General features: G+C 67.5%; 1 protein-coding gene across 1 annotated transcript; it reads right to left on the bottom strand.

Annotated features, from left to right (window-relative positions):
- Positions 1 to 10,128: 10,128 nt before the first annotated feature.
- Positions 10,129 to 22,924, bottom strand: MIDN (midnolin). The gene is made up of 8 exons (XM_079328644.1): positions 21,869 to 22,924; positions 19,707 to 19,932; positions 18,640 to 18,727; positions 18,274 to 18,336; positions 13,264 to 13,650; positions 12,667 to 12,799; positions 12,259 to 12,561; positions 10,129 to 11,244 (listed from the first exon to the last, which is right to left on the bottom strand). The coding sequence occupies exons 2-8, from the start codon at positions 19,922 to 19,924 to the stop codon at positions 10,982 to 10,984; spliced, it is 1,455 nt and encodes a 484-aa protein (XP_079184770.1). The 5' UTR covers positions 19,925 to 19,932; positions 21,869 to 22,924; the 3' UTR covers positions 10,129 to 10,981.
- Between the last annotated feature and the right edge of the window lie 1,609 nt (positions 22,925 to 24,533).

Raw genomic sequence — 24,533 nt, forward strand, 5'->3', positions numbered from 1 at the left:
CATACAGGGAACAAACGCGTGCAGGAGCTCACACACAGGTACCTGCACCCCCATCCCAGCACCGGGGCTGCTGCTGGGTGTGTGTGGGGTCACCTGCCCGCAGAGCCCCACACGTGTGTGACCAACCCAGGGTGTGATGGTGCTGACCGGACCCAGCACTGTGCAGGAAGGGTCAGAGGTGGTGGCAGTGTGAGATCCTCCTGTCCCCAAGCTCGCCCTGTCCCCAGGTAACTGTCTGTGACAGGGTGAATCCCACACTGCCAGTGCCTCAGTTTCCTTCCCAGCACTGCTGCAGGAAGAACTAGACAGTGCCAAGGGCCCCAGAGTGGGGTCCCCGAGCCCCCACAGCCCTGCACACGCAGAGCACATATCAGTTATTGCATGTGTGCACATCCAGACACGCATGCACGACCTGCACTGTGCACACACGTGTGCAAACACACACCTGGCAAATCCCACGCACCTGGGAAATCCCACACACCTGGAAAGTCACAAGTGCACAATCTCACGCGTGGATCCAGCGGGCCCCCCTCACCCCCACCCCGTGTTCCTGGGACCCTCGGCAGCCCCGCACCCGCTGCGCCCCATTGCAGTGTCGCCGTGGCAACGCTCCAGATTTATCAATGGAGACACTGCGGAAACGCTCTGGGGGAGGCGGGAGGGAGGGAGGGAGGGAGGGAGGGAGGGAGGGGTGTTCTGTGGGAGCTGGCGGGGGACAGACGGACAGACGGATGGCTGGGGGGGTTGGGGCGCAGGACGGGCTGTCGCACTCGCGGAGTGATGCACACGCATGTGTGGGAGTGCACTGTGCACACATGGGTGTGAGGGGAGCTGCAAACGAGGGTGGCTGAGTATTCTGGTTCTTCCCCAAGGTTTTCCCAGCTCCTTGGCAAAGCCCTAGGGGCTGGCATGGGGGTCTGTGCCCCGTGTGGGCACAGGGAGAGGGTCCTGAGGTGAGGCAGCCATTCCCTGCCTGCATTCCTGCCTGATCTGTCCTTGTGGCTGCTGACAGCAGCGAGCAATGGAGCCAGCAGCTCCCAGCTCCAAAAGAGGCCAGGGCTGATCCAGGAGAGGAGAACTCTGATCCCAGGGAAGTGGCCAACATGTACCAGGGGTTGTCAGGGCTGCGGGGTTCCCCTTTCCTGGGTAAGTGCTGCTGGTTTCACACGTGGACTGTGACTCAGGCACCCGGCTCTATTCCTGTACTGTCCCTGACTCAGCGTGTGGCTCCAGGCAGGACACGCTCTTGCGAGCCCCAAGGGGAAGAGGAAGCAGCTCAGGGACTCCCAGAGCAGCAACATCCTCAGCCAGTGTGGGGTCCTCGCCCTATCCCCCCCCCCCCCCAGCAAGGCAGGAGCACCCGGGGCACCTGCACTGACCCCCAGCCCTGCAGCCTTCAGCCCCACAGGCTCTCCCTCCTGTATGAGGCACCCGGATGCCGTGGGGATGGGCACAGCTGCCCACACCCTGCACACAGCAGGGACCTTCCCTGCAGTTCTTCCAGGAAGGGCTGGAGAGGAGGAGATGGGGATGGCATGGCAGGTTCACACCAGCTCAGCACTTTCACAGCTCTCGCCAGCCCCGTCACACCCGGCTCATCACATGCCTGCTCACACCCACCCCCCTGCACCCGCCCCGGGCACCCGGCCAAACCCACAGCAGAGGGGTGGAAAAAAAATCCAGTAAGCAACTGACCGTTTTCCAGCCTCACCACAAAACATTCCTGACGTTCTGAGTGCGTGTGTGCACAAGGTCCCAGATCACACGGTGCTGGTGGCACAGCCCCACCAAGGACTGGGGATGTGATGGACCCTGTGCTGGGGCACAGCATCACTCACAGCCACATGCTGGCTCTGCCCTGGCTGCAGCAGGGCCTGGGGGAAGCACTTTTGGTCTGAGAACAGACAGAACTGGCTCAGTGATGGCACCTCCAGGTCAGGGGCTGCCCAAGCTAGAGCTGGGCAGTCAGCTGCCACCCCAGAACTCACTCCCAGCCCAGTGGGTACGTGGCTGAGCCGCAGGATGCCCGGGCAGGCCGGCCATGGGCAGTTGCCTGCAGTTGGGTTTTACACCTGCCAGCCCAGGGAGAGGCTGTACAGCCCCAGCCCAGGTGAGCTTGGACCTTGGAAATCCCCGGCTGCCAGAGCCAGGTGCCCGCCTGGCCCTGGCCACTGCAGCTCCTGCAGCAAGGCCAAAGGCAGGTGTTTGGAGATCCCCGAATCAGCAGTGCCCGTCACCCCCTGCCCCACATTTGGGACCCTGGGTCTGTCCTGCTGGCTGCAGGCAGGAGTGCCCTGTGCACCTGTGTGTGACACAGCAGTTCTGGGACTCTTCCCTATGATGTGACCACTGTGGCAGATCAATGACTGGGGTGCACCAGCAGCTCCCTGGTGCTGGGGCGCGGAGGAAGCTGCCAGTGCAGCTTCACACGGACTCGCCTGTTTGTTTGTTTAACACATGAGTCATTCCCCGATCATGGTGTCCCTGATCAAGGCGTCCCCGTGTCCCCATGTCCCCATCCACACCTGCCTGTGCTTACTCACTGCTGGCCATGACCCCCTCTTTGCCACCCACTGGCCCCCAGCCCCACCGAGGGGGCTGCAGCCCCTCAGGAGCATGTGGGGTTGGCTCAGGAGGGCAAACACTGCCGTGCCCAGCAGCACCTGGGGTGGGAGCTGGCGAGGGCCAGGGTTAAGGGGTTTGGCTGAGGCAGCAGCTGCAGCAGCACCGTGCTGGGTCACGGGCGGTGACGTGGGGGCAGAAGGCCACAGGCAGCGTGGGCAGAGTGGGTCAGGGCTCAGGCAGAGCCGGGGTGGCTGCACCAGTCATTGCGAAAGTGAATCTGGTGAGCAGGGCCTGGGAATGGGCGGGTGGGGAGGGGGCAGCTGCTGCACCTTGCTCTGACTCACAGAGGCTGCCTGTGCTGTGGCACCGCACCTTGGGTACTGCGTGGCACCTGGGCATTGCTCGGTGCCACTGACCCCCAGTGCACCTGAGGCACTGCAGGGCACTGCTGGCTCCTGGCACAGCACACTGGGCATCACACGGCACCACTGATCATCTCCCTGTGCACTGTGCACCCTCTGCACTGTGGCACCCCAGACCCTTGCCCAGCACTGGGCTGACAGCCAGAGCAGCTGCGGAGCCCGGTGCCAGCGGTGGCTGAGCGCCAGGGGCAGGTGGAGCTGCAGCCACAGCCCAGATCCACGGCAAACCCAGGGCAGGTGGAGCAGCCCTAGACCCCCACGAAGAGAGCAGCCCCCAAGCTGGAGCTCGGCGCAGCGCCTGGCACCACTGCCCGGGGGTGGCACAGCCGGAGCCGCCCGAGACACCCGGGAAACGCGCCCGGTTCGGAACCCCACACCCAGCTGGGGCGGCAGCCGGGGCGTGCACGGTGCCACCCCAAGCCTGGGGCATCCTCCTCCTGCACGCCCGAAGGCACCGCTTCGCCGGGACCCTCGGTGGCCGAGGGACACGCGCACCCGGCACGGCTCCGAGCAGCCCCACGGGGACCAGCACCGCCACCCGCGTCCCGCCGGGCCGGCCGCGGCTCCCGCGGGCTCCACGTGGCCGCGATGGCCGGAGCGGCCGGGGGGTGGGGAGCGGCAGGAATCCAGCACTGAGTCACGGCTTCCTCTGCGAGCCGTGAGTCATCCCGGCAGCGCCAGGCGCCCGGGTCCGGCGTGCGGAGCCCGCGACGCGCACACGGCTGCATGTGAGGGCAACCCCCGCGTATAGGGGGACCTGCACGCCCGCCCCGTCCGTGCGATCGGTGCGAACACACACACAGATGCGACCGAGAGCGCAAGCACCAACACAAGTGGTGTGTTGAATACCACATGCACAAATTCGGAAGAACACGTCTGTGCAAGGCACACACGAGTGCAGCCGTGCGAGGATCCGTGCTCGGCCCCACGCTGACCTGCAGCACTGCCCTGTCACGTTTGTACATCTGGAGCCCACCTGTGCGTCTGGGGCTCACCTGTAGGGCTGCAGCAGCAGTTTCTCCTGCAACTGGGGCTGTGGTTCCTAAATCTCGATGCCCTGGAGAGGAAGAAGAAGGTGTGGGGAAACTTTATCCAGCTGCAGATCCCTGCTGTGGCCCTGCTGCACACCACCCACGCAAAGCCCTGTGCAATAGGTGCCCACAGCACCACATCTGTCCTCCCCACACAGCTGGACGTGGGGTGCACGGAAGAAGGGCTGCAGGGTCTGCACAACCCCACAAACACACACACAGCCGTGGGTGCACAAGTGTGACCTGCACCCACCCTGACACGCAGCACTGGGACACCCCCACTTTGCCACCCGGCAGTTCGCACCCACAGCTCCCTGCTGGCACTCGCTTCACCCCGCCCCTCTGGGGGGGGGTCCCCACCACTTTAGTGGGGGTGGGGAAATCGCACTCTGCAGAGCCGGAGCTCAGTGCCACGACCACAGAGACGGGGGTGGGGTGGGAGTTGGGGTTGGGGAGGGATGGTCAAGGTTATGCAGCGCCAAGCCCGGCCCACGATGGAAACCGCCGGGGCCGGGCTCCTGCCCCAGCCCGGGGGAGCCAAGGGGGGCCGCCCCCGCCGACGTGGCAGCCGCTGCTCGAGCCTCGGTGGGACTGAGCCGGCGGGAGCCCCCCCGGCCGCAGCCGTACGAACGAGGGGACCCCCGGGCGCAGCCCCCCGGGGTCCTGTCGCCGGGACCCCCCCTCACACACACGCAGAGCGCACGGACCCCGCGCTGGTGCCCGGCCCCCCCGGCTGTGCGCTGGGAACGAAGGGGGGGCGGTTGCCATGGTAACGGAGCTCCCCGCGCGCCGGGATGAATGGGCCGGGAGCGCGCGCGATCTATGAATGAACGAGCGAAGCCGGGAGCGCAGAAAGCACGGGATGGATCGAGGAGCATGGAGCGGAGCCCGGGGTCCAGCCCCGCCTCCCGGCCGCGATCGCCGATCCCCGGGAAACCCCCGCCAGTCCCGAACCCATCCGAGCTGCGACCTGAGCTGTGCCGGGAACCGGGGCCGGAACTCGCGGGGTGCCCGCTGCTGTCCCGCTCCGTGCCTGCGGATCCGGGCCGGGCTTTTCCGCCGCGGCGGGCAGGGGTCCGGCGGGCTGGGGGGAACACCCGGCCTGGACTCCGCGGGCGGAGAGGAACGAGCCAGGACCTGACTGTGCCCCCGGCCCAGGACACCTCCAGACCTCGACGTCCCGGTGGCCGAGGGGCCCCAAAGCTAGACCCCTCTTCCTACACCCCTAGCCTGGCACCCCTAGGGCTGATCGCGGTCATGGGTGGGGGCAGCTGCTGGGACTACCGAGGGAACCCCAGCCCCGGGCTGCCCTTCTGGGCTCTGGGGTACCCAGGGCCAGAGTGCGGGGGAGCCTCGGCTCCTCCGGGCCCCCTCCCTGCGAGCCGCAGGGCCCCAGTCCTTCCCAGCTCCCCCTGACCCCTCACCTCCGCCCCTGTAAGCGGTTCCCAGAAGGCAGGATGGGAGGGGGGGCAGGATGGAGGCGGGGGGGCAGGATGGGGGGAGCAGGGCGGGGGGGGGGGGCACCGCCTCATCTTCCCAGCAGGGTCTGGGTCAGCGCTGGGTGTCACCGTCCCCCAGGACAGCCCGTTCCCAGCACAGGCCAGGGGCGGGGAGGGGGTGGGGAGGGGGCATTCCTGGGCTGCCTGGGGGCTGAGTCACCCCCGGCCACCGCGGCCACGCGCACACGCAGAGACACGCCGCGGCCACACACACACAGCGTGTGCACGGAGCAGAGCACACGGGGACACACGCGGCGACGTGAGTGTGCACATCCACGCACCCCTGGGGGACACACGAGTGGACACACGCGGTGACAGGTGTGGGAACACGCAGTGACACGCGCAGCAGAGACACAGCATCCACTCTCAGCGACCGTGTGCGCACAGACATGCACACACACACATGTGCACGCACATGCGGATTTGGGGGCGGTGCAGGCACGTGCCCCTCTCAGCCTCCCCCCGCACAGCACAGCCGAGGGCTGAGCATCCTCCAGCTGTGACCAGCGTATATGGGGACCTCCCGCAGCACCCCGTTCCTGGGCGATGGAGGCCGGGGGGCTCCGGGGGGGCCCGGGAGCGGGTTGCGGGGGCGCGCGGCCGAGCGTCGCCGGGGCTGCGTCACCGCTCTGACGCACCGTCGCTACCTGTGGGTCCCGCTGCTATAAATAGCCCCGCGCACGCCCCATCTGCCGCTCGCACGGTGCTTGGGGGGGGGGGGGGAACATCCCGATCCGTGCCCTCCGTGCCACCGGGGCCCAGGGGCCAAGTGGCCTCATGCCAGCCCCAAAAATCTGAGCGGTGACCGGGGGGGAGTGCGGCGGTGGTGGCACTGTGCCACCTGGCATGGCCTGGGCTGGCAGGGCCAGCCTGGACGTCACGAGAGCTCCTCGAGGTCCTCGTAAACACGGTGACGCACCGGAGCTGCCCTCTGGCCCCGTGTTTGCCCTGGCCCCACTGTACCGGGCCATGGTGAGGGGACCAGACCCCCACGGCACAGGCTGTGGGGTCGGGGTCACACAGGGGTGACCCCTCAGCCATGCCAGTGTGTCACTGGGGCCATTCAGGCGCCATCCCCTGTAGATACCAACGGGAGGGGGGGCTGAGCCGGTGTCCCCTCCCACAACACCTCGGCTGACAGATGCTTTTGGGGGGTTCTCCAAAAGGAGGGGAGAAAGGAGATTTGGGGTATTTGCTGCTGTCAAGGGCAGTCAGCCAGGCTGGGCCGCCTCGTGTGACCAGGACCGGTTCCCAGCGCAGCTCCTGCTGCTGCTCCGTCCCCGCTGCGACCTCAGCCCCGGCGGGTGGGGGTCCGGGGGGATGGGCTGGCGCCGCGCCCCCGGCCCCGCCGCCCCCGTGATGTCACCGGCCATGCACGCCGGGCTTCACTGGCCGCGGCTGCCGGCCAGGCTGGGGGAGCCGGGGAGGCCCCGGGATTGGCGAGGACACGATGGGCTGGGAGGGAGCCGGGGCCGGGAGGCTGCTGTGCACACAACAGCCACGCGTGTCCGGCTGCATTCCACGCGTGTGTACCTGCACGTGTGTGCACCCGCACAGCGCAGCCCAGGGATGCTGCAGCCCCTCGCAGCAGTCGGGGTATTTAGGGTGTTTTTTTGGAGACCCCCAGACCCCGCGGCAGCCTGGGCACGCCGGGGCTGCCCCCGCAGAGGGGCTGTGCTGCCCACGCGTGCACATCGGCTGCGAGCTCCGCAAGGGCCCGTGGACGCGTGTGGGGCAGTGGGAAGCTATGGGGAGCGCCGTGGGGCCGCGGCCGGTGGGCGGGGTGAGACATTCCTCACGGCGCTTGTTATTTTATCTGGTTCAAAGTCAGTTCCTGGAATGTTTTTAATTCCAGGATCCATCCCTGCGCCGGCAGCTCCCGGCCCCCCCCCGCGGCCGCCTCTGCACCCCACACCGGGACCGCCAGCCCACAGCCCGGCCCCACAGCAGCACCGGGGCCCGGTGTGGGGGCTCAGCCTTTCGGGCACCCTCAAAGCACACCCAGAGTGCACCCATGGGTGCCGCAGCCTTGGCGGGTTCCCCACAGCCGGGTGCTGCGGGGACCGTCTGCAGCCCCACGCGGGGGCCTGGGCTCGCCCCCACTCGGGACCCCGCTGCGGCAGACGCCGTGTTCCCAACTCGTGCCAGGGACACGCGGCAGCGCGTCGCCCACCCGGCGTCTGGCACCGCCGCGCCAGCCCCGTCTCTCGCCCGCAGCCAGCGCCGGGTGCAGCCGCAGGGATTCCGGGGGGCTGTGGGGCTGGGGCTTCCTGATGTACCCCACACCCCGAGGGAGCTGGGGGCGGCCCTGGGGGTCCCATGGGACGGGGGGTCGGCTCACAAGTCACAGCCACCGCGCTCAGCCGTGGGGTTCACGGGCACACACGGGGTTCACACGCGTGTCTGCAGGCTGGGGAGCGCGGGCAGGCGCTGCGTGTGTTTGTGGGGCGCAGGGTGCATCGGGTGGGTGTGCAAGGGCTGGGCGTGCAAGGACTGACGTGCAACCCCAAGCATGCCTGCGCCGGGGTGTGCCCAGCACCGCGGGGCCGCGGCGTGGCCGGCGCCGTGGGCGTGCGCGGGGCCCACGGGTGTGCCGGCAGCCCTGGGAGCTGTGGGTGTTTCCTGGCGCACCCTCTGAGGCAAGGGCTGGGCAAAGGGACAAGGTGGGGGGGGGGGCACCCGGTCCAGCTGCCCCCACCCACCGGCACCGTGGGTGCGTGGACACACCTGCCAGGTGACACCCATGCTGCCCCCACAGCGGGCAGCGCGCTGGTGCGGTGGATTGCTCCATACTGGAAGCACTGGGATGATGAGCACAGCCTGACGGCGGTGCCGGCTGCTGGGCAGGGCTGGGGGCAGTGGGGGACAGGAGCCAGGATGGGGTGCAGGGGGTTTGAACCACCTCAATAGCTGGGCTGGGCAGTAATGAGGCCTCTGCCCAGCCTCGCCCACCGCCAGCAGCCCCCCCCCCCCTTTTATCAGCAGCATCTGGGGGCCCTGGGCGCGGTGATGTCACCCTGTGGCGCGGCTCGATGCGGCGCCCCGTGTCCCGGCTTGTCTCTGCCGTGCCACAGACACCTCCTGCGGGTGCCCGGTCCGTGCCGTGCCATGCAGCCAAGCCATGGCCGCGGGGCCAGCCCACACCCTGCAGCACCCCTGGGACCTCCCAAACCCACGGGGAGGCAGCAGCTGTTGGGACCCCCCAAGGATGGGCTGGGGGGTCCCTAGAGGAGCACCCACAGCGGGACTTGTTGGCGTTTTCCCCCCGTGCGCGGCTGCTGGCGCTCGTCCCTGCGCGAACACGCGTGTGCGTGTCCCCCGTGTGCCCTCCCGGCAGCGATTGCCTTACAAGGCCGCCGCTTTGCTCCTGCCGCGGCCGCTGGCTCTTCCCTTTGCCAAATTTGGCACGGGCCGGGGGTGCGAGGGGGGGCCGGGGGCTGCTGGGGGGGAGCCCGAGCTCTGCTCTACCCGAAATGACGTCAAAGCGGGGCGCGGGGTGCCCGGTGCGGCACAAGTCACCGCAGGAACCTGAGCTGCTTCCGCTCCCCGCCCGGTTTCCTCCGCAGCTCGGCTGCTCCTCGGGGGGTTCAGGGTCCGGCCAGGCCCCCCCAGCCCCGCGCTGGGCCCCCCCGGGTGTTCCCCATGGGAAGAGCCACTCGTTTCCCGTGCTGTGTGTGTGAGGTGTTGAGTGCCCCATGCAGCTCTGCATTGTTCTCTGTCCCCAACCCTGGTATAGGGACAAGGCTGGGACATGGCAGAGGGGACACGGGCTGCCGCTCCCGCCCCCCTCCCCAAATACCAACTCCACACCCATTGAGGATTCACCCCGCCCAAGGTGTGCCTGGAGGTGACGGTGTCACCGCGGCAGTGTCACAGCACAGCTCCGGGGCTGTCCCAACCCGCAGTGTCCCCACACCGCCACTGACACCCCGAGCCCCCTCTGGCCTCCAGCTTCCTCTCAGGGATGCTGGGGGCTGCAGGAAGAGAGTTGCATGGGTGGGATGGTGCTGACACATATCCCCAGGGCCACCCTCACTCCATCACCTTCCCCGGGGCAAGTACAGGTGGGGAAACTGAGGCACGGCCGCATTCAAAGCCACCAACCTCACCCCCCGCCCCGGCCCGCGGCCACCCCGCCGTGACGCAGGAGGGAGGGAGCTGGCAGGGAGCTGGCACCCACGGCCAGCCCGGCTGGTGCAACCGGCCCAGCTCCTCTGGGCAGTGGCCAGTGGGGTGAGACTGGGAGCACCCAGTCAGATGAGCACCCACGGGTTGGGGTCTGGCACCCAGAGAGGGTTGGAAACACCTCAAGGAGACCCCAGACCTGTTCCTTTATTAGGGAGGATGGGGCAGTTCCATCCCCCCCATGACACCGATGCTGTTCCCAAGCAGCCCCTGCCTCCCCACACTGACACCAGACACGATTGCATCCAGACTGCCCAAAATTTATTTCAAAAATAAAAAATAAAATATTAAAGACCGAAAAAGCCTTGCTCTCCCCCCCCCCCCCCCTTTCCCCAAAACACACACAAAAAAAAAAAAAAAAAAAAAAAAGACTTTTACAGACAAAAAACACGTCACGTGGGGGCTCTATTTGCACAGATCCTGACAGAAAAAAATCCAAGTCGGACGAGAAAAAGGATCCTACGGCCTATGAAGACTATGTCAGTATTGGCTCAGTCGGGTCATTAATGTCTATAAATACCGGCCCCGTGGCCAGGACCGAGTTTGGGGTTATTTATTCAGGTTTTTTTTCTTTTTTTTTTCTTTTTTTTTTTTTTAAGTTAAAAAAGAAAAAAAAAATCCAACCACCCAAGCGGCGGGTGGGAATGAGTCCAGCGACTCGGAAGTTGGGCTCGGCCACGGAGGGAAGGCGCCTTGGCTTCTCCCTCCCCCAAACAAAATTAACACCCCCCCCAAAAAAACAAAGCCCTCCCACCCCCGTCCCCCCTCCCCAGGCTGCGGCGGTGGGGCCCAGGCACACGTGTCCCCCACGGGGGGGCCCAGCCCCACAGCCGAGCAATGCTACATATAGAAGGGAAGGAAAACAAACGGCCCCCAAATTGGGGGGGCTCCAGCACCTCCGAGAGAGACTTCATCTCCTCCTGCCTGCACCGGGAGGGGGTGGCACAAGGTGGGGCTGGTGCCCACCCGGCTGTGCCCCTCTTCACAACAAAGCAGCAGCTTCGATACGCCCCAGGGCCCCCCCAAGTGCCAGGACCCCCCCAGCTGGGGAGGCTGCAGGGAGGGGGCAGCTCCTGCTGCTCCCCCCCAATCCATCACCCCAAACCCAACTGAGCAGAGGGGTGGGGGCTCCCCCTGCCACGCAGCTCGGCCCAAGGCGTGTGGTCGTAGGAGACAGCAAATCTCAGCACATCTGGAGGAGCCCCGGCCCGTGCCACCAGCACAGCCTCCCCAGGGCGGGGACGGCGAGCGGGACCCCCCGGCACAGTCCCCCGGCTCTCTATGCTACGACAAACTCGGATTTCATCTCGGCCTTGACCTCCGGCTTCCAGACCGAGTCCTCGAAGTCCAGGTCCAGGCTGCCCTCGCTGGAGACGCTGCTGTTGCTGTTGGTGCGGCCGGCCTTGCGGTTGGGCACCCAGTGGTAGGGAGCCCGCGCGTCCCGCCGCGCCTTCCGCCGCAAACGCTTCTGCTGCAGCAGCAGCTGCAGCCGCTCCACCTTGCAGCGCGTTGCCCGGTTCTCCGTCTGCCGCAGCCGGTCCCCTGCAAGGGGAAAAGGGAAAAAGGGGGTTATGTCGTGCAATGCTATATCCAAAGGGGGATATGCCAGTCCCCAGCTAGCCCTGCCACAGGGATGTCTCTGAAATAGGCAGGGTGACCCCCGGTGATGGAGAAAGGTGGGCACACCCATGGCAGGTGGCCTCCAAAAGGAAAAGGGCACAGTGGTTGTGGGAGGGTGGTCTGACCCACGTCCTGGAGGATCACAGAGTCCCCTATGGTAGGGTTTCTTTGATATCCCAAAAACAAGGTGCCTACTACAGCACCAGGCTGATCCTCAGTGGCCTACAGCCCTTTTTTGGGGTGCAAGGTCCCCACCACTATCCCCCTGGATGGATGGGGAGGGGTCCTGGGCCAGAGGTGGGGACGGTCCTGGAAGACCTGGTCACACCAGCAGGGGATGGAGCCAGCACGGAGCCACCCTCTGTGGGGAGCTGGACCACCCCTGGCTAGGAGAGAAGGAAGAGGGGGCTGAGCCAGCACTGCTGGTTTCACTTCTTTCCTCTAAGCAAATCACAGGCAGTCCAATGTGGGTGCCTGTGACACCTTCCTGTCCCAGGGCCCACAGATGTGCACCCAAAAGTGCCAGGGGAGCCACTGCCATGCCCCAGCCAGACCCATCTTCAGTCCCAGTGTGGGGAGACGGGTTTGGAATGGGGGAGCCAGAGCTTGGGTGACCCTAAAACCTCTGCCCACACAGCAGAGCTCCTGGGGCAGCACAGACACTGCAGCCACCTGCCACTCCCCCACACCCCCACCCACACAGGGACGCTTTGTCCCCATGGGATTTGACAGAGATGACAATGCAGGGTGAGTGGGGTGACCTCCCTGAGTCCCTAGGGGTGCTGATTATCCCCATACACACAACCCCCCGACTGACACCGGTCAATGCTCCAGTTCCCAGTCCCTCTCTGCTCATCCTAGCCATGAACCAAGGACCCCCAAGAGGAACCAGCCTCAAACCCCAACCCCTCTCCATGCAGGGGCAGTCAGACTCACCACTGGGCTTGCACATCCGGATCTGGCTTTGGCACTGGACGACGGGGTGCAGGGTGGGGGCGGCGGCCGCCGGCAGCGGCTCTGAGGTAGTTTTGGTGGCGAGGTCCGGAGAGGCAGGCGGCGAGGAGGAGGAGGAGGAGGAGGAGGAGGAGAACTGCGTCTGGCAGCGGAGCTGTGTCAGGGACTGGGGCATGCCCTGGTAGTGTCTGGTGGCGCTGAGGAGGTCGTTGAGGATCTGCAGGATGGTGCCGATGTCCCGCCGCGGCCGCCCGCTGCTGTCCTGGCAGTTGGGGTGCAAAGTGCCTGGAGGGAGAGGGAAAGAGTGTGAGACAAGCAGCCCCTCCAGATCCACAGCCCCACTGCCCCCAAAACCCCCCAAGAGCCCCCCAGAGATTGAGCAGCACGTACCGGAGAAGGTCCCTGAGAAGACCCCAGGCGCGTGGTTGACGAAGCTCTCGATGACCGCCCCGGGCTTGCGGGATCGGGCTGAGGGGGCCGGGCTGCTGCCCGGGGAGCTGCTGCTGCGGGAACCACAGTCCACCTGGGAGGGGAGAAACATGGCATCAGCCTTGGGGCACACACAATCCTGCTCCTGACCTTCTGCTACCCTGCAAAGAGCCAGGTCAGGAGAGCCCAGACAGCGAGCAGGTGCAGCAGGCAGCAATCCCAGTTCTTCCTGGCATGCAAGGAACCACCTTGGGGTCCCAACAGCCCCCCTGACCTGCTGTGCTGGAGGAGGGAAAAAGGGAAGCAACAGAAGCAGCTCCTGCCCACCCATGGGGACAGGCAGGGTGTGAGGACAAGCAGGGCAAGAGCTTGGGTTACACCCTGTCCTTGAACCCCTCCCTGGGACCTGGGGACATTCTGGAGACCAGACTGGCGACAACCCATTTCCACACATGAGGAAACCAAGGCAGGGCCGGTCATGACCACAGCTGAGCTGGGAAAAATCACAGCTCCACCCCATCCCTTCCCAAAGAGGCCCCAGGACACCCCCAGACTCACCTCTGAGCAGGAGGAGACCACGCTGCTGTTCACCGTCTGCGTGCTGGCCCCGTGCGACCGGAACATGCCGGCGGTGACGGGAGCGGCGTGAGGGGCGTTACAGTACACGGGGGGGGCCGGTGCGGTGGGCGTGGGGCTGGGGGCCGGGCTCTGCTGGCACGTGGGCACCACGGGGATGCGGGCGAAGCCGGAGCCGCCGGCTCCGTGCAGCGTCCGGCAGTGGGGGCTGGCGCCGGCCCCCGCCTCGCCCCGGCTGGCGATCAGGTGCCGGTGCTGGAGCTGCCCGGTGCTCTGCTGAGCCGCCAGCTGCAGCTGCACGAACATCATGTGGTCACCCACGCGCAGGGCCAGGGTCAGCGGGGACCGGCCCGACAAGAAGTCATTGACCTGGGGAGAGGGAGAGAGAAGGGACCCTCATCAGCTGTGGCACAAGCAGCAGGGTGGTGGTTGCCCCCCTGGGGCTGAGCAGGGGATGGTGGGTGCCCCTACAGCTTTCCCTCGGCCATAGGGATGGGTCACTGTGGCAGAGAAGGGGTGACCCCCCTCCTGCAGCCCTTCCCAGACCCTCACCCATGCCAGGCTGGCAGAAGAGCCCAGCTGCCGTCCCCACGCGACCCCAGCCTGGTGCCAGCTCTGTCAGCTGATGGTGCTGGGGGGTATTTTTCTTCCTTCTGCCCTTCCTGCCCTGTATTCCCCAGCACTGAGTGGCCATGCCTGCCTGGCCACCCTCCCCAGTGCTGATCCCGACGGGCAGGGATGGGCAGGGGCCACAGCTGGGACTGCCCAGAGCCACAGGCCTGGCCAAGGGCCAGCACTGCTGCTGCTCTGGCCAGCGGGAGGGGCGTCCCTCCCCAGCTCCAGGAGGTCCCTGCTGGCACAGGGAGGAGGGAGCAGGTGAGGACATGCTGAGCCCCTGCGTGCCCACCACCGTGACTCAGGCAGTGCAGCCCATTTGCCCTCCTCCCCCCCCTCAAGGCAGCTGGGGGTGGGGGACAGGCCCTGCCCAGCCCGGAGGCTCCAGCTCCAGCAGGTGATGGAGCAGCTGCAGCACGGAGACAAGAGCCAGGCCCTGACCCTCCCCAGGCTGCAGCTGCGGCGGGTCCCCAATGCCCAACACCTGCCACCTCCCAGCTCACACCCCCCAGCCTCCCTCTGGTCGCATAAATCACTTAGCAGCTGTGCCAGGGAAAAGGGAAGCCCCCCCAAGCACTGCCCCACATTCTAGGGGGCTGGGACAGCCATGAGCCCCCTCACCCTCATGTGTGCTGCAGGGGGGCTGTGCCTCTCCCCCCTGCAAGCCCAGATGGGTTAATAGGAACGATGCCCCCCCTTTCCACCCTACACCCCCCCTCACTATTGCAGGGCATGACTTTCCCAGCCTGTCATGTGCAGCTCAATATCACCCCCCACACCCCACAGCACCTTTGGGGTGCAGCCATCGAGGGGTCCCCAGTGGGGCCAGCACCCCCCTGTCCCCAGCACTGCAGAGCAGGGCCCCCCCAGCCCCGGCCCCGCTCCCCCATGCCCCGCTGCCGCGGAGGCCGGTTCTGAGAAGCCGTGGGAAAAGCAGCTTTAAAAATACCAGCAGCAAAGCCCCGAGCGTGTCAGGCGGAGGCTGCAGAGGAAGGGGTGGGCGGGAAGGAGACGCTGCAGCTCTGGACACGGAGGTTACGGGGCAAGGGGGCGGCAGAGGACGGCGGGCGTGCACATGGGCACACGTGTGCACACGCGTGTGCACGCACACGGCACCTGGCTGCGGGAAAGCGTCACCCTGGCCCCCGTCCTGCCTCAGTTTCCCTTCCCATAGCAGCGTGGATGGCTTCATGCCAGGCTGGCAGCCCCATCCACACTGCTTGGCCCCATCCCAGGTCTCCAGCCCCTGCATGGAGCCCCCCCACGGCTGCTGGGCCACCTCAGCTCTGCTGCTGCTCTCTGAGCCACTGAAAGGGGTGCATTTCACACAGACCGCAGTACCGTGTCCAAACATCATCCACCAAAGCATGGGAAGGGAACCCAGCTGGGTCCTGCTCCCACTGGGCTGCTGAGCCAGCTCTTCCACAGCCCCATCCCAACCCCTCCCACCCTCCTCCAGGCCCGGCTCTGCACCCAGGTGTGCCCGGGGGAGCCCCGCGCAGCTCCCCGGGGCCCCCTGACGTCAGCCGGCCCTGCGGCCGCCTCCCGCTCCCTCTGACTCACCCCTGCCCTGCCTGACCCCTCGCCAGCGCCGGGAGAAACCAGAGCACCCCGACCCGGCCAGGCCAGGGCTGCCAGAGCACTTCCCAGCAGCACCAAGAACCGCCCCCGTCTCCATCCCCAGCACGGGGGTCCCACAGCCCCTCGCAGCATCCCCGGGGCTGGGCCATGGCACGGAGCCGGCCCGGTCCCCGCGGCGCCCCAGCCCCGGGGCTCGCAGCACCCGCCCCCACGCCGCTGCCAGCCTCTCCCCCCCCCGGCGAAACCAGCCCGCTCCAATGCAAACACGTCCCACCCAGCCGCCCGCTCGGCCGCCCACGCCGGGAGGACCCCGTCCCTCCCAGCCGGCTCCGCCGCGGGGGCCGGGACAGCCTCGCCGAGGGGGCTGGGACCACTGAGCCCCCCTAAAATCCCCAAACCTCGGGGTCCCCTGGGACCCTGCCAAACCCCGGGGGGCTCGGCTGCACTGTACCGGGCTCAGGGCCCGCAGGGATGGGGCAAGTGTCTCCCAGCTGCTTCTCAGAAACGCCGATGACTCAGAGAACGCCGCATTCCCGCCTCGCTCCGACGCCTGGCCCCGCGTCACCCCGGCCCCCAGCCCCAGACACCCCCGGGCCCCCAACTCCGGGCTGGCAGAGAGCGGGAGCTGCCCCCAAGGAGCCCCTGCCCCCCGGATGGGGAGAGCAGCACCCCCAAACAGGCACAAGGAAACCATCCTGGGAGATCCAGATGGCAAAGGCAAGGCCAGGGCAAGGATGAGGAGGGGGAGCAGGAAATGTCCCCCCAAAGCCCCTGCAGGGTCTCCAGCTGGGCACAGCTGGGCCCCCCATCCAGCCACCTGTGTCGGTGCCCAGGGGTTTGTCTGTGCCAAGGAGGGGCAGAGGGACAGAGCCCCCCGGCCACATTCCTGCAGCCCTGGAAGAGCAGGATGTGTCATCCCCCTCTTCTGTTCCTCCCCCTCAGCACTCCTGGGCAAAGGGACTGGGGGGGGAAGGAAGAGCCGAGGCAGTGGGACCGCACGCCTGCCATCCCTGGAAAGCGGGGGCAGCCATGTGGGGAGGAAGGAAGTGCAGGAGCATTTCCAGGAAGCCCCCGTGCCCGGCAGCCGCTTCCCCAAAGGCTGGGGAGGGGATGGCAGCGCCCCGGCCCCCCCGCCGCCCCCAGAGGAAGCGGCTCAGCTCTCCCCGTGCTCCGGAGGCTGCGTGACGCAGGCAGAGCCCAGCAAAGCATGAATGGGAGGAGTGGTTTCCTGCCCCCCCGCCGCCCCCCAGGTGCTGGCGGTTCCTCCTGCTCAGCCCTGGCTTCCTGAATCACCAACCGGAGGAACCTGCGGTGGGCAGGGAGGTGCGGAGCCGCTTCCCGCAGCCAGTGCCAGACCGTAGCCCACCCACCCTCCTCCGCCCGCTGTGCTTGGTCTAGGGGGGGAACAGCTCTGTGCAGGGGGGCACCCTGAGCTCCACAGGCTCCTGGCCCCCCCAGTCTACCCCACCTCACTGCCCACACCAGTGCAGAGCTGTGCAGCCCCATCAGAAATATCTGCAACCCCGAGGCCAGGACGTGCACTGTGACCCCCAAGCCAGAACCAGCCCCCTCCCACAGCTCTGCACCCCAGCTGGGATGGGCAGCAGCTTTGCAGCCTCTCCATGGAACATCAGCAGCCTCTTGCACTGGGGAGCCACAGGGGCTCCAGTCCAAGCTCACTCCTCCAGCCCCCATGGGGTTAAACCAGCTCCCAAAAGTCAAGGTCACCCCAGGCAGCCAAGGGCACTGCGGGTCAGTCCCTGCGGGCAGGGCAGCCTGGCCCTTGCCACATCCTCACGGGGGAGGGCACAGCAGTGCCCCAGCAGCCCCTCCTCTGAACCCTGGCACCATCTGGGGCTCAGCACCTTCCCAGAATTCAGCAAGGCAGGTTATAAAAACCCTCAAAAACCCAACCCTTAAAAAACCGAAGCTGCAGCATCGGCCAGAAAAAGGAAGGAAAGAGTTTCACAGCACTAACAGAGACGGAAAACAAAGGAGTGGGGCCTGCACGGCTGGGGGTAAATTCCACCTTCGCGGCAGGAGCCGGCGGCTGCGCATGCACCCACGGCTCACCCACGGCTCTCCCACCCTGGGAACGCTAGCACCCCACAGCTGAGACCCTCAGCACTCAGGACCCCCCTGCCCACCCACTTCCACCCCTCCAAAACTCCACAGCGATTCAACCACGGCCCCGCCAACGCCGCCCACTTGGCCCTTTCCGCACCCCTTTGTTGGCACCCGGCACAAGGCCACCGAGCAGGGGACAAGGAGAGGGTCAGAACAGCCCAGCACGCCCAAGCTGCACCCGCCAAGGACGGCTCCAAGGAAAGGGGGAAGAACCTGCAGCCCCACGAGCCCCCAGCGTGGCCCTGCCAACCTCCCTAACATCCATCACAGCTGCAGGGCAGATGGGCAGCCCTACCCCTGCACCCCAGGGTGGGCAGATGGGGTGGGGGCTACAGCCCCACACCCCCGGGCAGGGCTCTGAGCCGCCCAGCTCTGCCACCGACCTGCGGTGTGACCTTGAGTGAGTCACTTCACCTCGCCGGCTCCCGGCTTGTTTGGGCTGCGAGGCTGCGGCGTGGGACCTCCCAGAGCCCGGCGCTGCTCAGGGTGACGGTGCCCGCCCCGGGCACCACCCTCAGCACTCCCAGCCCTGCTGAAGGTGAAACCTCAGCGAGGCACCAACGCCAAAGCTTTTGGGAGGGGAAGCCAAGTGAGGCCGCAGCTGTCCTTCCTCCCCTCCTCCCACCCTCCGCCTTTGTCTCCATCCTGCCCCAGCATCCAGCCCCTCACCTGAGTTTCAGTTAAGCTTTCCAGAGCTTGCATCACCGACTGTTCTGGCCTGGACGCCTGGGACTGGAAAAAAAAGGAGGAGGGGGGGGATTAACGTTACAAATGCAGTGAAGGAGGGGGCGTCCGCAGCAGGAGGGAGGGATGACATGTCACTTCCACTATTTCTACACAAGCCCTGAGAAAGGAGTGAAATACTAAACCGGCTGCCGTGCCCAACCCAGCGCTGCCTCCTCAGCAAGAGCTGGGGCAGCAGAGCCGCAGGGCTGCCAGCACATCACATCCTCATCCTCATCCTTGCCCGGGGCTTTAATAATAGACAGGGACGAGTGGGTGGGATGGAGGGAGCAGCAGGAAAAGGCCACTCACCATCAAGCCGGCCTCCACGGTGGGTACCAGTGTCAGCTTGCTGCCTTCCACGACCCCCAGGTCCTGCAGTTTGCCAGAGCTGAGGCGGCTGTGGGAGGAGATGCCAAAAGCAGGGTCAGTGCAGGTCGGGCAGCCCCCCCAGAGGCTACACATGAGAGGGGGACACCAGCTGCATATTGACTGCTCCCAGGGGACCAACAGCCCCCACAAGCACCCCCACCTCAAGAAATATCCAGCCTGCACAGGAAGGAGGGAACCGTGGCACCCCACTGTTCAGCCATGGAACTCACGGTGTGGGGCACCCCTGCCCTTGAGGGGGGCAGAGAAGAGCTTGGCTGTAGGTGGGGTGGGAGCATGGGGTGTGTGCCACAGGAAACCTGCCCACTGGGGGGGGGCGGTCAGAGAGAAGTTGGGACCAGTGTAGGTGGGGGAGGCAGCACTGGGAATGCACTCCCTCATCCCCGCGGGTGCCAGCAGATGGATGTGGTGTCCCCGTGTGTCCCCCCCCTTTCCTCCTTGATCCGGCAAAGACTCTCCAAGTTACTCCCAGCCCGGCCCCACGCGGGCTCCGCTCCACGCAGGGGGTGCGCAGCCCCTCAGCCCGGGCCCCCGGCAGACAAAGGCCCCCCCGCCGCCCCCGGCGCTGGGGGCTCAGGGGGGGCCGGGCCGCGCCGCCGCCGGGGCTGAGCCCAGAACAAAGGGCCGGGGCACGGCCGGGCCCCGCCGCCCACAAAGGAGCCCCGGCAGGGCCGGGCGAGGGGGCGGCGGCCGCGCTCCCGGCCCGGCCCGGCGCCCCCCTCCCCTCCCTCCCTCCGCCCCGGAGCCCCCCCTCCCTCCTTCCCTCCCTCCGGCCCGGCCCCCGCTCGCCCCCGCCGCGGCCCCCCGGGCTGCCCCCCCCTCCGCCCCGCACAGGAATGGGGCCGGGAAGGGGGAGGGGGCGGGAGCCTTTGTGCGGTGCCGAGCCCGGTGCGAGGGGGCCGCCCCCGCGCCCAGCCCCGCTGTCGGGGGCTGGGGACCCCGGGCCTCCCGAGCCGTGCCGAGCCCCCCCGTACCGAGCCGTGCCGTACCTCTCTTTGTGCAGCAGCGCCAGACGCTCCTTGGGCACCTTGAGGCGCTGGGACAGCCGCCGCTTCAGCCCCTCCACCGTCTCCTCGGCGGGCACCGAGAGCTCATAGCGGGTGCCGGTGGTGGTGTGGATGTAGAGGTTCATGGGGGGTTCGGGTGGCCCCACCTCGCAGGCGGGAGCCCCGCGGCTGCAGCTCCTGGCGCCGGGCTGCGGGTCCATCCGCCGACCTGCGGGGGCAGCGGCGGTCGGTGTCGGGGGGCGACGGCGGGACGCGGCGGAGGGGGGGGCGGCAGGAGCGGACAAAGGAGGGAGCGGGCCCCGCTCCGCCAAACGCCCGGCGGGACCCACGGGAGCTCCGGCAGCGCGGCGAGGCCTCGGGCGGGGGCCGGGAGGAGGCAGGGGGCGTCTAAAGAGGGGGCTCCCCAAGCAGGGCTGCACCGGCCGTGCCTTCCGCGGGCCGGGCGAAAAAAATAATATATATATATGTATATATATATAAAAAAATAAAAAATATAAAAAATCTCCCGTTCTCGCCCCTCTCCGGTGGCTGCCGCGGGAACGGGGAGATGGGGGGCGCGGTGGAAGCGGCGCTGCCTGCCCCTGCCTGCCGCCTCCTTTCTTTCTCCTCGCCGCCGCTCTGTGCTCTCGGTGCGGGGTGTCTGGGGGCGGGGTGAGGCCCGAGGCCGCGGCGAGGGGCGGGGAGGCCGCCTCGCTCCCCCTTCTCTGGGGCCGGACCCGCCGAACCGGCCGCCGCTCGCGCTGCCGTGGGAGCACCGGGGGGGGAGGGAAGTTACAATGTAGCAACGTCCCGCGGGCGGGGCCTCGCCCTCATTCACTCCGGCTCCTCCGGCGGTCGCGGCCAATGGGAGAGCGCCGAGCGCCCAGACATCCGCGGTGGCGGCCAATGGGAGGCGGGCGCACCTTCCCCACGTGGCCCCGGTGGGCGGGGCGGTCGGGCCGGATTCCTCCCGCCCACGCGGCCGCGCGGCCCCGCCCCCGGCCCCGCCCCCCGCGCGCCCTCGCGCCGCGCCTGGAGCCATTCATAATCCCGGCACACAACAAAGGGGCGCGGGGGGCTCGGGGGTCCGGTCGGGCTCCGGTAGCGCCGGGCACTCGCCGGGCCGCTGATGGCGTTGGCGTGCGAGGCACGGGCGCCGCGGAGGGGTGAACGCGGGACACGGGCAGGCGCCGGCCCGGAGCGCCGCGGCGGGGGCGGTGAGCGGCCCCCGCACCGGAGGAGGCCGCGGCGGGAGGTGATTGCCCGCGGGGCCGGGCGGGAGCCGGAGCCCCCGGAGCCGAGTGACGCCGGGGCACAGAGGCGGAAAGGGCGGGGGGGACACGTACAGTCACCCGCGGCCGGTCACACCCGCCCGGTCACACGCACCCGCCCGGTCACCCTCCCGGTGACGCCGTTACAGCTACGGGGAACTGTCCCGATGAGGGGTTGAGCCCCCTGTACCCCCCTCAGCACGCTCTTGCCCTCCCCCCAGTCCCGCAGCTGAAACCTCCACCCCAGCGGCCCCAGCCCCTCCTGCCGCTGCCCGGGGGGTGGAACGGACACCCCGCAGCCCCGGGCCCCGTCCCGGCACCCGCACCGGGGGGGGCTATGAGTCAGCAAAGCGCGGGCGCCCTCTGCCGGCCCCGCTGCGCCTCCTGCGCCCGGGGGGGGCCGCGGGGACGGCACCGGCGGCGCGCCGGGGAGCCCTTACCGAGACACCGGGGAGCCCTTACCGAGACACCGAGAGCCCGGCCGAGGTGCGCCCCGGAGCCGCTGCTCGCCCAGCGGGCTGGAGAACCCCTGCCCGGGAAGCCCCCCCTCCGGAACGCCGGGTCTTGGGACTGAGGGGCCGCTCCCCGGGACGCGGCGGGAGCCGAGCGGGCGCACCGGGGTCGCGACAGCTGGAGGGAGGGGAACCGATCCAGCTCCCGTTCCCCGGAGGCAGGCAAAGCTCCAGGTGACCGAGGGCACTGAGGGTCTCTGAGGGTGAGCAGAGCTCCCGAACCACCTAAGAGGGGCTCTGCCGTGCGTCTCTCGGGAGCCCCGGGGAAGCGGGGCCACCCCTCCCTCTCCGGGAAAATCAACCTAGGGAGCGCGGTCCCGGTCCGCGGATCCCCCCCGCAGCCCGACCCGGGTCCCCACCAGCCCTGCGCGGCTCTACTCACCGAGCACGGCCCCGCGGATCCCGGCGCGGCGGGAGCTCAGCTGCCTCCGGTGGCAGGAAAAGGGAGAGAGACCCCAGAAACGTCCCGGGGGGAGGTGGTGGTCGGTGTGGTGTCACCTCCTGAGCGCTGCAGCCGGTCCGAGCGCAGCCCTGACGCGGAGCTGCCGGGGAGGTGCCCCAAGTTTTATCCCGCACCGCCCGGGGTGGAGCCTGGCGGGGGCAGGGACCGGGCAGGGACCGGTCTGGCCCCGGCAACGGCCCCGGCAACGGCCACGGCCCCTGGCCCGGCGGTACCCGCACCTGCTCCCGCGGGGGGTCTCGGTCCTTGCCCCCGGGTCTCAGTCCTGTACCGGGGGTCCCAGCCCTCGTTTCGGATCCTGCTTCCGGGATCCCGACTCGCCCTCCTCTGATCTCGGTGTCAGCCCACCGGGGGCGTCTCAGTCTCCGCCGGGGTCCCGGCTCTGCCGCCGCTCCAGGCAGGGCAGGGGTGACCTGCCCTCCACGGACCGTGGGGAGGGGACAGACCGGACACCTCTCCCCCTCCGCGTGTCCCGTCAGCGGGGTCAAAGTCAGTCCGTGGGCAGGGAGCGGATGGGCTGAGCTCTCCTTGGGAGCCAAGCGACAAAGCTGCTGCTGCTGCTGCCCGTGGAGAATCAGTGATGTCTAATACTGAGACTCTCTGATGTCTAATAACAAGGTTGGACCATTCCTCCCCCAGGGATTCCCTCTGCCCAACCACGCACTTCCCAGCAAGGACACAGACTTAGCCCCACAGGGGTTTTAGAACAAGGTAGAAACAGGCTGGTGGGCACCAGTTCCGGGGCACGATGCCCCGGGTCCCGTCCCTCGGGGCAGAAACTGCTTCCTCCCGGGCCGGCAGCTGCTCCGTGTACACAGGGAGGATGCTCGTGACCTCGGGCTGCCTCGCCGGGTCTCTCCCTCGCAGACAATGCCCTGGCACACCGAGACACAAAGCAGCTGGAGAGGGGATGTGGCGGCCAGTCTGCAGCGGGGAGACCCGATCCGTGAGGCAGCAGGAGCCAAGAGGGGCTCTCTGAATCCCCAAAATGCTGCCGCTGTGTCCCTCCCTCCCCTGGGGTGGGTGCAGATGGCTGGGTGGGAGCGAGGCCACTCGTGCAAGGCAGAGAGCTGGGCTGGGAGGGAGCCTTTGTCACTCTGCCCACGGCCCCCCGCCCGCCCCAGCCCCCTCCAAGCTCTCGGGGGGGAGATGAGCTCAGGCGGCTCCGACTCCGGCTCCTGCCATTGTTGTCCCTGGGAGAGGGGCCGGGGCAGGGATGCGCCATTGTTCTCCCCGGGAGCTGCGGAGCCCCGGGCCTGCGAAGCCGCCCCTTTGGGGGGCCACATCCCCAGCTGGCTGTGCGGGGTGAGGCCCTGGAGCAGCGAGGAGAGGGGACAGCCACAGGTTTGGCCCTGCCACAGCTCAGGCTTGTGCACCAGGAGGGGCCATGGTGGGGGCAAGGTGTCACACCAGAGCCACTCCCACAGGGAGCAGGGTCTGGCCGCCAGCTCCCAGCCCCGGTCTGTGGGGAGGGACAAGGGGACATTGTGGCCGTGGCTGGGAGTGTGGTCTGCTCGGGTTCTTTGGCAGAGCAGCCATGCCCCAAGGGCAGGGCATCTCCCCACATCCTGCCAGCCCTGAAGAGCCCCTTTCCCAGTCGCCACCCTCCTCACACGGCTCCATCTCCTTCCTGGGAGGAAGCTCATCTCCTCTGGCAATCCCATGACTCCAGGAGCTGGTGCTTTAGGAAGTGTGTGGAGATTTCAGTATGGTTGAAGGTATCTGGAACCTCCAGAGACACAAGCTGGGAGATCCCAGGATTCCCAGCAGCCTGGATTTTGTGTGTTTAGTTTATTGTGTTGCCCTGGGAATAAATCGTTAAAGATTACAGGCAGACTCGGGCATAATTGCTACGCGGCATCCGAGGCTCCTGAGTCTCCAGAGGGAGCGTTCTCCAAACCCCGCACGGCTGAGCAGCTCGGGGAGAGACGATCCGATGAGCAAATACCTACACAAATCCCGCTGCAGGCCACACGCAGCTCCCGCAATCCGCTTAGCTAACCTGGGCGCTGGGATTAGCCCCCGCCGAGGCTCACGCAGCCGGGAGGGCGGCGCGGGCGCGGGCTGGAGCAGAGGGGCTTACCCGGGTCCTGCCGGGACACTTCCCACGGGGCCTGGCCACCGGGCACGTCCCGGTGTCACGGCAGAGCCGGGGCACGACCGTGCTGTTGGCTCCTCTGCGTCCTACCGGCCCCAGCTCCAGCTGGGAGCCCCGAATCTTTTGGAGGCTGGTTCTTCGAAGTCCTCTCCCTCGAAGGAAGGGAATTCCCAGCCCTCCTTCTTCGGGGAAATCCCCCACCAGCCCCGGGTAGCAGCTTTTCTCTTTTCTCTCCCTTTCCACTCCCCCCCCCCCTCCCCTTTAGGACTGAATTCTTGGCTGATTCCACAGCTTTGGCAAACTGGGGATTTTATCGCAAGTCTCTGCATTCCACTCGCAGGCGCGGGGTCATGGGATTAGGGCAGAGCTGACTCCGACTCCAGAGCAGGGAGAGGAGGGAAAAGGGGGCGTTTCTCGCTCCTGAGGCTGCAAAAGACGCTGGGCTGCAGCCTGGGGGGAACCCAGATGGGACGGGGATCCTTTTCTGCC

Source organism: Erithacus rubecula (assembly GCF_903797595.1).
Source record: "Erithacus rubecula genome assembly, chromosome: 28".
NCBI lineage: Eukaryota > Metazoa > Chordata > Aves > Passeriformes > Muscicapidae > Erithacus > Erithacus rubecula.